The following is a 14,656-nucleotide window of genomic DNA, read 5'->3' on the forward strand; positions in this document are numbered from 1 at the left end:
TTTCCTTTCTACATAAATTATGTCGACAAAATAAGGATATTTAAAAGAATAACGATTTCGATATCATACATAATCTTCACTTATCTTAAACAGAATATTTCCCTTATTCTTATTATATTACAATGTCCATTAATCCTTCAGCTATTAATATTTGCTTTATGACATAAATAATTCTGGCGTGAAAACGTGTCAAGTGTACAATCTTCGCCCCAAATAAATTGGTCGAACATGTGCTCTTCTTCTCTTTTTTGTTTTAAGAATTCTTAAATATACAATTCGTATTTAATGTACACGCGTGTAACATGTTTGCATAGAAAGGTAATGTATGCCAGGTTTATCACACCACATTGATAATAGTTTATAGAATTTTAAAGCATAAATTTGGAACACTTAGTACGAAGTTTAAACGCAGATATATCAACAATATCATGTTTATCCTTAATAATACTCAAGTACCCCTCAGTAATATCTATTGTAAGTATGCATGTTAAACAATCCTTATATTCTTGTATCATACGCGAATCAATACCTGTTACGTGTTAAGTCATGTTACAAGCATTTAGTTAAGTGTTCGCAAATTGTCTTGTAAAGATAATACTATGTATATGCAGAGTGTATAAACACAGATTACGTTCTTTTTTTCCGTTTTTAAATAACAATTATATAGAAAATATTCTTAACATGTACATTAATCGGAGAAAATGTTTTCAATATCGGTTAAAAACGATATCTGTGACATGCGTTTGATATCAACCAGCACCAAGCAAACTTACATGTTCCAATAATCTGTGTCTTTGCTTTCTATCTTATATTAGATTACATAATTTTCTTATTTTACAAATACTTTGTTAATGTAGTACATAAACGAGTCTAACTTACAAGCACTGAGAAGGGTGAAGGTTTCCTTTCAATGAACAATAGTCCCTAATCTTGCTTGAAGAATAAAAAGAATATAAATATTTCTACGAACAACGTCGAAATCAATAAAATATTCATTTTTTTTCGAGAGTGATATATTTTCAATTTACTAATGGTATGAACTGAATAAAAAAAGACTTATACACGAAAGTAATAAGAATTAATTTAAAAAAAAAACAAGTAATTTCTGCGCTGTTTAGCAACTTAATTTTTTTTCATCATCTAAATTAACGAAACACGAGAAAGGAGAAAGTTGTATGAAACATTTTTTAATAGAAACCATTAATAATCGTAACTTTGTTATGGCACATGAAGGAGAATCACTTTATTTGGACTTAAGAGTGATTAACCTCATAATTAGTAGAGCATGACGAATTATCTACTATGATTATTTAATATTAATATCACAAATGTTTATATTTAATGCTTTTGAATTAGTTCAAATTTTATACTCAATTCGAGCTGCATCTAGGTAAACTGTCCTAGCGTTTCTTAGCGTGTTATTTAGACTCTCAGTCGTCTCCACCGCAGAGAAACTATTTGTATCTAACATAGTCAGGAAAATATATAATTAAAAAATAAGCGTGGCAACGAGACAAATCACGATGGCTTGCAAGATGGAAATTTCTTAACGCTAATGCATGAAATTGGTTTGCGCCATCTTCGTTTGCTTTGATGCGAATTTGATTTGCTGTTGTGACTATTCCATGTAGTTTTTTGGTCTTCACTGGTTCTGTCCACTTCTTGATGCCTTTTTTCTTCTGAGAAAAACAGAAATTCCATTAACACTTTTCATACGTTTTTGCCATGAAAATTAATATTTTTCTTTTAAATTCTTTAAAATCTATTCTTAAGTATACAAGTCAAATTAGTAACTACACTTAATCATGCAATAATAGATTATAGTAATTTTAGATACAAATTCAGTGTTACTGCTTATGGTTTACTATGTGCACGATGCATTGCAAAGCCTACAAGAACGAATAATTGAAACAAACATTGCTTAATTAATAATATCAATACGATAATCGATTTGTATGAAGCTTCAAATGTTATAAAGTATACAGGGGCAAAACAGGGTGTACACTATATAGAGGGTACCCATTTTTATCGGCTCACAACATCATAGGTAGATATAAATGTGTCATTGTTACAGAATGGTGCATGTCTTTGATAAGAATACAAGTAGTCGATTTGAAAAAGATTGTTCGTTATTCCGTTTAGAATCTGAAAAGCAAAAGCTATATTTTATTTGTCTACTCTTTCCGTTATTATGATTAAAATTTGTATTATTTATACTTTTCCAAATATGACTTTCTTTCATGTACAATGTTAAACTGGATACAATTTAATGTATTCTTAACAAAAAATGGTCATTTATTTTCATTTTTTTAGAATTTCTTTCTTTTTTAATGAAGAAATTATGTTTTATAAATCCTAATTTATAAAAAACTGCATGCAGATGCTTCGGTTCTTCTTTTCGTTAAAACGCAGTTACAAATTAAACAAATTATGTGAAACCACTAAATAGTATCATCTTTCTAATCATAACAATATTTAAGTAACAATCTATTGTATTATGCAGATACTATTTCTCAACTATAAATATATTAAGCACGAAATGTGTATCGGTATTAAAGATCCTTACATTTCTTTTACATAATTTCATACATGCAAGTTTCGATGCATTTATCTTACCTTAACATTAGTTAAAAATACATATAATATTAAATACAATGATAACATAAACATTTAAGCTTTAATGTGTAATTTTAATATTGTACTGCACGATGCAAAATAAAAATTATTGAAAGTACATACCATTTAGTTGATGTTCAGTGTAATACGTGGGATTGTTGTCACCTCCATAATGATATTCCATCAGGTACGGTAGTACGGTCATACTGTGCCATTTATGTCCTTTAAGAGGAGGTATAGGCACTTCTTCTTGTGTTCTAGGATGCCTGCATATAGTCCATGGATGCCTTCTAACTTGTTGTAAATTAAATCTTTTATCTGCATCTTTTTGTAACATTCCTTGTATAAGTGATTTCAAAGGCTCTTCTACTTCTTCGGGTATTGTGTATTCACCTTTCCCTATATTCTCATACAATTTATAAATATTATCACCTTGAAAAGGATATTGGCCTGTTGTTATATTATACCTATAAAACACACACAAATTTATACCCTCATTAAAGAAACAAGTACAGTTTTTACATTTCTATATAAGTTTAAATAGAAATACGCTTACAATGTAACTCCACTGCTCCATATATCTACTTTAAAGCCAGAAAACGTTTCACAGCCATTTGCAATTTCAGGAGGCTGAAATGCTGGTGACCCCTGTCCCATTTTACATATGTCGTCTTCAGAAAACATATCTAACGCCTGAAGGGAAAATATTTTAAAGTATGCAGTTTACAGTTAATTAAATGTGATCAAATATTTTAATTCGTGAGAATAAAATATAAAAGATTATTTTCAAAAAGTACAGAGTCGAGGAAAGTAAACGGAATATATACCTCTGCAACTCCAAAATCACTAATCTTTAAGGTACCATCTAAAGCCAACAATAAATTTCCTGGTTTTATGTCTTTGTGTACTATTCCTTTACTGTAAAGATATTCTAAACCATCCAACAACTGACAGAAATAGTCATGTGCTTGCCAAAGTGGAAGCTTTTTGAGAGGTGTACTTCCCAACATATCCTGTAAAAAATCTAATAAATAGAAATCTAATTGTTGTTGATTCCATGCAGACTTACGTTCCATAGAACAATTGCATGAAACAATACATTCTTTTCAGACAAATGGGCCTGTACAATGAAAAACTATTACAATAGCTTTTGTTATAAAATGAACAGCATTGGAAATAGTTTCTATCTTCCCATTAATTATATAATGTTACAATTTAAATGTTAAATCCTTTCATAGGTGAAAGACATTTATATATATTTTGAATTAATTTCCAAAAATATCAATTTTTGTAAATAAAAAAACCATATAAGGCTTTTAAAATTTACCTGTAATCCACATACACAAAATTCCATAACTAGATACATCTTCTCCTTTTGATCATCATATAAAACATCTACAAGGTTAATTACATTCTTATGTTTTAGTATCCTTAATAGTTTTATCTCCCTGTTGACGAACGTGAACAAATAGAATTTAGAATTGCAGAAACTAATTACATATATAATTTAACAACAAATGTTATTTTTAAACGTTACTATTATCTTGAAAAAAAATATAAATTTAAAAAAAATATTATCATACAATACATACGATGTACACTACTGTCTTCTATTTATAACATTTAATATACAAAATTGTTTAGATATTCTCATATTATATGTCATTACATTATATTGTACATTTGTTTTTATTTCAATAATACAATATGCACAATATATTAGATCGGTGCATATGATTAGTTGTTCTTTTTTATATCTCAACTTTGCTACACGATATTCGTTTCTAATAACATACTTTTTCATGTATTTGTATTAGAATTTATTAAGTAATTCGATTGTAAAAGAATTTATGAGCCACAGGCTGAGAGAATTATCTACTTAGAATATTTCTAACATTTATGAAAATTATTATAACAATATTGGATTATCATCCAGAAAATTACATGAAAAGTATTCCCATTACATACATGAAACTTCAAAAGTTGCATCGGTTTGACATTCCACTGAGAAAAACATTTCATATGCACCGATCTAAAACATAGTGCAAATGATTAAAAAGTGTTTGACAAATTGGTCTGATTATTGAAATAAGAGGCAGTTCTGGGAGAATATGAAAATTTGTTAACCGTACCGTTGAACGTTAAGCTCTCCGTTTGGGATTCTACGAAGTTTCTTCCTTTTTAAAATTTTCACGGCTCTACGACAAAGTGTCTCTGAGTCCAGCACTTCTTTCACCTTTCCGTAACTACCTTCACCAAGAACATCACCCATAAGATATTTACCAATAAATTTACATTTTTTCTTTTTCTCCTCGTATATAATCTGATCGGAATCCACCCTATGGAAGAACATGTTGACTTCGTCCAAGTCATAGTTCGGATCATCGTTGATCCACGTGACTGGCTCGATATCTTGAAATATTTCATTGTCGATTTCTTCTTCGTCCGGGTCACATATTGTGATCCTATTGTCCATTTTTCACAACTCTAAATTGGACTAAACTGTTACCCAAAGCCACGCAACTTTAACCTAAAACACAACCGGCACCACCATTGTTGTGAATTACAGCTGTATGAGACCGCGGCTTGTGATAACAAAGATTCAGACCGTCACCTCAGTTCTGGAGCACACATATCGGCTATACTAGCGCCCGAATTCAAAAGTAAGTATCTTTGCTTAGCTATCTAAAAATATACTTATCTAATTAATGAATAATGTATTTTTCAAAAATATTACTTTTTAACAAAATATATTTCGTTTCATATATTTCTTTAAATCCATTAATATTTCGACATCAATTTTCGCTGCCTTTTATCAATAAAAAAATTATCGAGTTTTATACGAATAGCCATAAACTATTCTGTTTAGTTGAAGGAGATTCATATACAAAAATATGATATACGTAAAGTATAATTTTTATTGCTTTTATTATATATTTATAAAGGAATACTTATTTTTAATGAACGTTACGTAATTAATAAAATTAATTTCGTGTATTTATACAGATCATTATCTATAAAATTTTGGTACTTTTTCCGTATTCCTTTTTTTTCTGGGAGAACTTATAAAAGGTTTTAATGTTTTCGAATGCCTTTTGGATATGTAAAAAAGACTAAATTATAACGATAATAACACAAAGTAATATAAAAGTAAAAACGTTTGAGTTATTTTCATATCAAATAATTTCATTTACCAATAAATAATATTTATGTAAACTTGCTGTAAATTAGAAATTCGTCCAAATATTTGTTATTGTACATGGTATTTGTATCCTATACATCTATTTTCCAAATTTATACAAGTGTATAATTATATGATATGCTTTTCTACAGTTATGTACAATACATAGAAATATATCACTTAATTATTTCTAGAAAAGATGTCCAAACAGACGACCTCCTATATACGTCCTCATGATTGAAATAAAAATCATGAAGTTTATTAAAAAATTATACCCTTTAATAGGGAACGTACTTTGTATTATACACAATGAGAACATAATGCATTTTCTTGCACCGTAGCTTGTCAATGATGATGACCAGTTGTAATTAATGAAGGCAACAATGAACCCACTACTAAAACTAATATTTCTTTAACTTTTAGCCCAGGAGAAGACACCGTCACGTTATCAGCAGTTGGCAGATGAGAGTAATTGCTATTTCTTGTCATTAATTCTGGCAGAACATGCACAGTTGCAACATATAGGAATGTACCTGCACTAAATAACATTGCTAAACCAGTTGCGTTAACGTTACTAAGAGTTTCTTTTCCTTCCTAAAAGAGAGTAATTACTTTGAATTAATATTTATGTAACTACATTTATAAGTGGCAGCAACAAAACTGTTCAAGTTCGTAATCAATTACCTTTCCAATACCAAAATATGTTAAAAGTGCAAGGCAAGGTGCAGCCAGAGAAAATACTAATAGATGTCTACTTATTCTTTTTCTGTCTACTCCTTCATGAAGTAAAAATGAAACAAGACCAAATGCAGCTGGAGCCTGTGGAAGATTATTAATTTTGTTGTTTTAGAATTTATTATAATGATACGTAAGTATTCTACATACCCTAAATAAAGAATATAACGCAACTCATTTTTCTTTTTACCTTATGCAACATTATTGCTAAAAAGACTATTAATTCTACATCAGCTTGTGATGTAGTTGCAGCAGCTCCTAATGCTACTCCATCAGCTGCTGCATGAACTACAAGACCCAATGTAGCAGTTACACTTCTTTCTCTTCCTCCACTCCTTCTAGCTGAGCACTGATCAACCAGAAGCATAAATACAAAACCAAGTATTAAACTAATGCCTATTAAGGAGTGAGGATCATCTAAAAAGATAAAGATTAAGAACAATAAATTAATTAAAATTAAATGACATTGAATATTCTAAATTCTAATTTAATCCGTTGCAAACTCTAAATCCTCGTGCTTTAAAAAACTCAAATATCTTGAACACTTTTAACATTGGTGTGCTAAAGACAAAATGTAATTTGTATAACTAATTATCCAAAAGCTTAATACATAATATATTAATCGAAACAATAGAACATTTTGGAAAATAAATTTTTAATACTTTTCAAGCAACGAAATACAATAATCTTAAGAATAATTGTTTTAGTTCATTGTTGATACTAACTTTGAAATTCTTGATCAGTGTTGCTCCCACCAGTAAACAACGCTCTTATACCTTCAGGTATTATCACAGCTAAGGCAGTGCCAACAAGAAGTCCAGCACCGAGTATCGAAATCAGTTGTAACTTTTCCTAGAAAGATTAAAGGTTCATGACGTTCATGATCATGGAGAGTTCTTTGTAGCATCTGTAACCAGTAGTTTAAGTGCATGATAATTACAGAAAATAATCGATAAGAAAGATCTTTTATCCTTCTGTTTATCATGCAATGATAAACAAAATTACCTCGGACAGATTCATTACTAAAGGCAACGATCCAGAAATACAGGAACCAATTAGCATCACTAAGGAAAGCATCCATAATACCGAACTTTCTTCCATTTTTTCAGATATATTTTCTTACTAAATACAGAATTAATACTTTCATATTTCCGTGCTGATCGAACGATCAGTTATGTGATATTTACCGCAAATATTTCATTTTCAGTTATCGTAATTTTTTTTCTTTTCAAGCACGCTTCCTGACAATCTCTCACGATCTGTTTTCGTCTACGTAGCAGTTTTCGCGGTGAATACCGTGAGTATAGCAACAACACGAAAGCAACCCACTTTCACAACCGTGGAAGAAGCAGCACGAGATGCAATAAAATGTAAACTTAATACCAAAACTGTAATAGCTGATTTCTCTAACAAAAAATTTGATTGCAACTGAATACATTTAAAAAAAATTATTGTACATACCTACATAATCCTTTAATGAAAATAATATTGTTTTATAACAAAATAGGATAATCGTGATGTCTATGTACATTTATGTGAATATATACTATTTATATAGGAACGATGCATCCATTCCTCCTGAATTTAAAAGAAAATAAGATCAATGAACTCAGGTCTATATAAATTATGGTTTTAGGAAAAATACTAATTAGACTCAATATATAGTACAAATTATTATCCAATAGAATTTTCTGCTCACGGTTTATGGTTTTAGGATCCCATGACCATTTTAGTGTCACGCACAACATTACCGATAATTTACGATTTTCAGATATGCGCTATTAGCAAACATAAAGTATTTGTACACTTTGTTCGCATTATGATATTCAATACGATTTGGCGGGAAGACATACATACGGCAATGATTCTTCGATACAATTAAAAATATTATTAAATTCTGTATCGTCCAATTAGAAATTTGTTAATTCAAAGAAACTCTGGTATTTTACGAAATTACAGTTATTTATTAGGGAACTTGCGACAATCGGTTATTAGTCTTCTAACGGTGTATCGAAAGGCATCGTAAACAATCTTGTGATCGTCTATAAAAAAAACAAATAATATGTGCTATGTTATTTCAATAATTATTGAATTATTATTATTAATTATTAAATTAATTTTGAAAATATGATTATTTTAATAATTATTGATTAAAACAAATAATATATGAAATATTATTTGAACAATATAATTATATTAAAATAATATTATTTTCCTTAATAATTCTAGGTTATTTTCTTTAAAGTGTTATCAAACGCATTTCCAATGCAATAAGTAATAATTTTGGTTCCCTTTGTATGTTTGCGCAAAGATTTTTTAAAATTTGAACTGCTTCACTAGGTGACAGGAGTATCAGTGACCACCAGCACCTCTATTGGAAATGTCGGTGTACTAAACAGTAAGTGATTTGTAACGAGTTGAGCGAGACAAGTGATTAAAAAATGGCATCCGCGACGACGTCGCACAATGAGGTTTCACAGGAGTTTTCTGTCAACAAACTTATTCGTGTCGGTTATTATGAGCTGGAGAAAACTATTGGCAAGGGGAATTTCGCCGTCGTTAAAATGGCTACCCACGTCGTGACGAAATCAAAGGTGAGCCCGCTGTTAATGCATTTTTCTCGCAAACAGGGAATCCGTCATTTTGTCGTTATAACTCTGGATAACGGTGTAGACACATCAATTTCGGCTTGTTTTACGGTTCTCGGTGGTTTTTTATGTAACGACAAGCTGTCACAGAACGAGGGAAGCTACAAGTTCAAAAAACATATCACGAAACGATATTACCAACAGACACTGCTACATCGATTGAAATATGTTTCGTCGATGTTTTTCAAATTATTACCAGCTATTACCAGGTTGAATGTGCTTATAAAACTGGAAACAAAAATATTATACATTAGTTTATAAAAATAATGTATCAATGGGACGCGTATCTATGTACGTGATATATGTTTTTTTAACTTACATTCGTATGTGTTGCTTTTTTTCCTTTGTACGCTCTTCGTTATTTTACTAGAATTAATTCAAACATTCTTGTTTGATAATCTATCGATAACACAGATTAATTTGTAGAGTAAAATGTATGTTGTATAAAGATATATAAAATATTTTTTGTTATTACATCTCATGCATTCAACGAATACATTGATGTATATGTCAATATTCAACTATCAATTAAATATATTTTCAATAATTCAAGTTTTTGTATAATCATAATCTACAGACATATTCAGCTATATGTCATTTCATACATTTTGGATTCTTATACAATTAAGAATATTGGGATTACATTTAGTAATTGTTTAGTATTAAATACTTTATGATTATATTTTTATTGCAGGTGGCTATTAAAATAATAGACAAAACAAAATTGAACGAGGAAAATCTGGCAAAAATTTTTCGTGAAGTACATATAATGAAAAGATTAAGGCATCCACATATTATAAGGTTATATCAAGTAATGGAGACAGAAAAAATGATATACTTAGTTACCGAATACGCACCTGGAGGAGAAATATTTGATCATCTTGTGCGAAATGGAAGAATGCCAGAACCGGAAGCAAGAAGAATTTTTCGTCAAATTGTCCTTGCTGTCCGCTATCTTCATCAACAAAGAGTTGTTCATCGAGATTTAAAGGTTTACACTCATATCAGTATATTAAATATAATCATATCGAATGTATCAGAAAATGAAACAAGTTTTGTACAAGTGTATACATTATTATGTTCTATTATTCTAGGCTGAGAATTTGCTACTTGATGCAGACAATAATATAAAACTTGCAGATTTTGGATTTAGTAATGAATATACCCCAGGTGTTCCGCTTAGCACTTGGTGTGGGTCACCACCATATGCTGCACCTGAAATTTTTGAAGGAAAACAGTATGATGGTCCACGGGCTGATGTATGGGTATGTCACAGTTCCTAAATTTCCTAAGAAATCTGACTATTGCTATCTTATAAAATGTTTAATTTCAGAGTCTCGGTGTTGTTTTATATGTACTAGTTTGTGGCGCATTACCATTTGATGGACCCACAATGCAATTATTACGCTCCGTAGTAATCTCTGGAAAATTCAGAATACCATTCTTTATGTCTGCAGGTATATCTTGTTCCATACAATTCTTATTTATTCTACACAATTATCAATGTTAATAATACATTTATTTTTATAGAATGCGAGAAGTTGATTAGACATATGTTGGTAGTAGAACCTGAAAGGCGTTTAAGTATTTCACAAATTTTAGCTCACTCCTGGATGGGTGGAGATGGTGTCACAGAACCAGAACCTGGAGGGTATATATAAACATTACTAACAGTACATCATGTTTGTAGACAACAAATGAAAAATTTCATATCATAAGACCGTTTAATTTTATGTTCGTAGGTGTAATTCTGAGACTGTACCACTACAACTAAATCAGTTAGTACTAGAAAATATGTTAAGATTACCAGGACTCACAGCAGACACATTATTAAAAGCAGTTCAGGGGAATGCTTTCGACCATGTATCAGCAATATACAATCTTCTTGTTGATCGATTAGAACCAACAATGCCTAGTTTACCTAGTATTCAAAGTTTACCAGGAGATTATGCTCCTGATGGTGCGCATCAATTAGAAAAGGTAAGAATTATAAACGTTCAACAAAAGATACGTTACTTTTGTAATCTTCTAATTTTTTCTTTTTCGTAAAGTTCGGTGACACCGAAGCAGAAACAGAAGAAAGGAGCGGGATGCAACTTACACCTGGAACACCTTACCATACTACAAGAAGGCACACCGTTGGTCCTGGTGACACAGCTCATCAGCCGCCAACACCATACCCATATAATTATAATCACAATACTGGTGATCCAACACTGCGACTCCTCCCCATATTACCGTGTAATAACACTGATCCTCAGGTGTTACCTCATACGAATCTACCGTTAAACCTTCCTCTTGTTCAACATCAGCCTCCTCAAAACTTTCAAATCAAGGATCAACATTTACTAAAACCGCCTCCTGTGATGGGAGCAAGTAAGTAATATGATGTAAATTATTTGTAATGCTATTGATTACGTCCACTTTTAATAAGTATTTAACCAATTGCAGCGGGAAGCTTTGGAAGAAGAGCTTCGGATGGTGGAGCTAATCTTCATGTTTTCTATCAACAACATGGCAGTAACTCTGGTAGCGGTGATGATGGAGGATGGAGTCAACCTGGCAGTAGGGAACATCTGCAACCTGTAAGAAATTAGAGGATATTGAAAATTATTTTAAATTTTCGTAAACAATTTTTTTTGTCATTTTCAGATTCAAACTGGAAGTCCAACGCTTGTACCATGCACTCAATCGTTAAATGTAGGAGTCAACAATGGAAGCGGAGATACAAATGGCAATAATAGTGGCACTGGTAGTGGAGGCAGCGATAGAAGACGACGAAGTGGTCTTACTGCCGTCATGCAAAGACCAGGTATTGTGGGTTATATCTTTCAGGTACTCGCGTGCACAGCATTGGTGCACTTTATTATATCGTACTTCATATCACATCAATAAGATTTGATTATTATGATTTGCTGTATCGGTTAGTTTAAACGCTTGTTATATTTCTTTGTTTTTGAAGCTGTAAGTATGATTATTATGCCTTGTTCATATCCTTTTGCTATTGCAGTATTTGTACATTGGTATGTTTTTTTATAGTGTTATCATGCATGAAAAATGTTCCTTTTTCTAAGAGACAAAATTAATCTTTCTTCGATGTAAGAATATATATTGCATATCGGTCAAGAATTATATACATTGGTTCTTATTTACTGCAATATCGTACTATTCCGTATGCGATTGTATATTCAATTTTATTTTTTAATCACATTCCTTGTATTATATTTTTTGATTGAATTATTAAGTTTTAACTTCACGTATATACGTATACAATTTTTCCCAAGACAACGTACGTACGCACTTTATTTACACACATCTTTTTTAATATCTTTTTGATTTTAGCCTACAAATAGTGTTTCATTTGATTTTATTTTTGATTTTGCATGGTTTTTTTTGTGTCTACTGCACTGCCATGCCTCGTTGGTTGGTAATATGCATGTAGTTATAAATCCGGAAATGGTTATGGAGGTGGAAGCTAGGATGAATAGAGCTTACCTCCCGTCACGGCTCTTACCATCTCACCTTAGAGGATCAACGCTTCCACATCACAGGAAGACTTCTTTATACCATACTAGCACTGGTAATTTTTGTGTGGTTTTTTTGCATTTTGTATCAGTAAAAAATATTTAACTTTTAAGTATTGTGTATTCACTGTTATCGTGTTACATATACTTTTGGTCATAAATGAGATCATAAATTAACGAAAGAGGACTATAAAACTTGTAGAGTTAGTATTACTTACACTAATTATTTATATTTCATTTTGTTATACGAATGTCATTAATTTTGCAGAATACTATTTTTCTTATTCATTAAAAGAAAGACCTGATTATATTTTGGTTGATAGTATGTGTATGTATATATCCATGCACAATAATAATATTTTATTCTGATAAGTTAACTTATCTAAAAATATTGCACACACATATACACGCATTTACGTGCATTGAGTGTTACGTGAAAAAATGTGATTCACACAACTCTTAATAACAAAATGATTAAAAACTCTATTGATTTTAGTAGGTAACAGAGATTCATATAAGGAACCAAGCGCTCATGTTGCTGCAGAAAGATACTCACCGGTTCGAAGAGCGTCGGAAGGCTCTGGACCATCTGGACCAGGAATTCAAGCGCTTCAACAAGAATACCAGCAGTTGCAGAGGTTAGCATCTCCATCGCACAGTCCTGCAAGTATACCTGGATCTCCTGTACATGAGAGAGGGGTAGCAGCAATTACGCAAGGTATACCTTATTTCAAATCTTTTGCATGCAAATTATCCTATGTTAATTAATGCTTCATATTAATTCATGTCCAATAATTTGTTTTCTTAACAGGTTTAAGTGGACTGACCACGACAACAGTGCAAGGTAGCATTGTGCATGGTACTCCAACGCAACCACCAGCAACACCATTAGATTTAAGCCCACTGAGGCATCATCGATCACCAGCTACAACACCAGTTAGTTACTCGCCTAGTAATAGCCCAGCTTTGGATATGATTCAAGAAGAACATCCTGTAGAGATACCAAGAGTAAGTAATTTTGATGCTTTCGAAACTATATTATTTTTCACAATATCAGAACTTTCCAATTATGTACTTTCTATTTGTTTTTCTAGAATGTGCATGTGTTATAAATATTATCATTCATTTATTATGTGTAGTCGTAGGTAAAACGAAGCATTTCTGTATAGTTTACATTTTTTTATTGTATTAATATTGGTATAATGTTAAAAGAAGTTTCTTTTGGTGAATTATTTCTAAAGATAACGCAAGAAATTTAAACATGTAAATTTATCGAATATTTTGGTTATTTTCTCATTAGATAAATAAAAAACAGTTTGCAATTTGTGCAAAAAGAATCAAATTTCACATGTTTCAATTTAATACAATAAATACTACGATCTACGATATTCGAAGTATTTTTATGTAACAGAGTTTAATGTGATTAAATTTCTATTATAGGTGCCACCTCAGATATCTATAACAGATCTCGGGGGACAAGTAACACTTATCAGTTGTTCACCTTCGCCATCTCCATCGCCCGATTCACTTGAAGATGCGTTACCTCATTACAGTCCTCTTCCCAGCTTCATCATCTCCGAGCCATGCGACCCGCTAAGACCGAGTATCACGCGTGGTATCGGTAGGCCATTAAACACATCAATACCGACAGAAGTCGAAGTCACTTTGTCAGACGAGTCAAGTAGATTAAACAGTGAGGCTATATTAGGTCGTGTCAAACAGATTATAGACGCGAGAGCCCCACCAAAGGGATTCATCTTTAATAGAGAAGAAGTGAAGGGTAGCGGGCTCAGTTTAGAATACCCGGGAGGTGTTCAAATCGAACTTAGAGTATGCGAATCAGAAGAGAAGGAGGTGAAAGGCATTAAAATGCGAAGAATTAGTGGGGACCAATTGCAGTATAGTCAACTTTGTCAGCAGCTGATCTCGTGCATTACCGTTTGACGACAGCC

General features: G+C 31.5%; 3 protein-coding genes across 14 annotated transcripts; 1 reads left to right on the forward strand and 2 right to left on the reverse strand.

Annotated features, from left to right (window-relative positions):
• Positions 1-63: 63 nt before the first annotated feature.
• Lkb1 (Lkb1/serine/threonine kinase 11) lies at positions 64-5,231 on the reverse strand. 3 transcript variants are annotated; one of them, XM_031985694.2, is made up of 6 exons: positions 4,912-5,231; positions 3,944-4,011; positions 3,444-3,629; positions 3,173-3,309; positions 2,740-3,083; positions 64-1,679 (listed from the first exon to the last, which is right to left on the reverse strand). In XM_031985694.2, the coding sequence occupies exons 1-6, from the start codon at positions 5,090-5,092 to the stop codon at positions 1,519-1,521; spliced, it is 1,077 nt and encodes a 358-aa protein (XP_031841554.1). In that variant the 5' UTR covers positions 5,093-5,231; the 3' UTR covers positions 64-1,518. The 3 variants fall into 3 exon arrangements, with proteins under 3 accessions (XP_031841554.1, XP_031841552.1, XP_031841553.1); XM_031985692.2 differs by having other exon boundaries at positions 3,944-4,064; positions 4,749-5,229; XM_031985693.2 differs by lacking the exon at positions 64-1,679 and adding an exon at positions 2,020-2,145 and having other exon boundaries at positions 3,944-4,064; positions 4,749-5,230.
• A 292-nt stretch (positions 5,232-5,523) lies between these two features.
• Zip102B (Zinc/iron regulated transporter-related protein 102B) lies at positions 5,524-8,360 on the reverse strand. 5 transcript variants are annotated; one of them, XM_031985697.2, is made up of 8 exons: positions 8,232-8,360; positions 7,994-8,110; positions 7,720-7,860; positions 7,538-7,654; positions 7,258-7,384; positions 6,723-6,949; positions 6,482-6,616; positions 5,524-6,391 (listed from the first exon to the last, which is right to left on the reverse strand). In XM_031985697.2, exons 4-8 carry the CDS (start codon positions 7,631-7,633, stop codon positions 6,143-6,145), a joined length of 834 nt encoding a protein of 277 aa, XP_031841557.1. In that variant the 5' UTR covers positions 7,634-7,654; positions 7,720-7,860; positions 7,994-8,110; positions 8,232-8,360; the 3' UTR covers positions 5,524-6,142. The 5 variants fall into 5 exon arrangements, with proteins under 5 accessions (XP_031841557.1, XP_031841558.1, XP_031841559.1 ...); XM_031985698.2 differs by having other exon boundaries at positions 7,720-7,907; XM_031985699.2 differs by lacking the exon at positions 7,720-7,860.
• Positions 8,361-8,888: 528 nt separating this feature from the next.
• LOC116430892 (serine/threonine-protein kinase SIK3) lies at positions 8,889-14,651 on the forward strand. 6 transcript variants are annotated; one of them, XM_031985569.2, is made up of 13 exons: positions 8,889-9,126; positions 9,875-10,171; positions 10,275-10,445; positions 10,514-10,637; positions 10,711-10,831; positions 10,923-11,160; positions 11,232-11,556; positions 11,632-11,765; positions 11,833-11,992; positions 12,623-12,760; positions 13,201-13,422; positions 13,516-13,712; positions 14,145-14,651. In XM_031985569.2, exons 1-13 carry the CDS (start codon positions 8,974-8,976, stop codon positions 14,646-14,648), a joined length of 2,784 nt encoding a protein of 927 aa, XP_031841429.1. In that variant the 5' UTR covers positions 8,889-8,973; the 3' UTR covers positions 14,649-14,651. The 6 variants fall into 6 exon arrangements, with proteins under 6 accessions (XP_031841429.1, XP_031841430.1, XP_031841431.1 ...); XM_031985570.2 differs by having other exon boundaries at positions 13,204-13,422; XM_031985571.2 differs by having other exon boundaries at positions 13,249-13,422.
• Positions 14,652-14,656: the final 5 nt, after the last annotated feature.

This window comes from Nomia melanderi, chromosome 5 (genome assembly GCF_051020985.1).
Source record: "Nomia melanderi isolate GNS246 chromosome 5, iyNomMela1, whole genome shotgun sequence".
In the NCBI taxonomy this organism is placed as follows: domain Eukaryota; kingdom Metazoa; phylum Arthropoda; class Insecta; order Hymenoptera; family Halictidae; genus Nomia; species Nomia melanderi.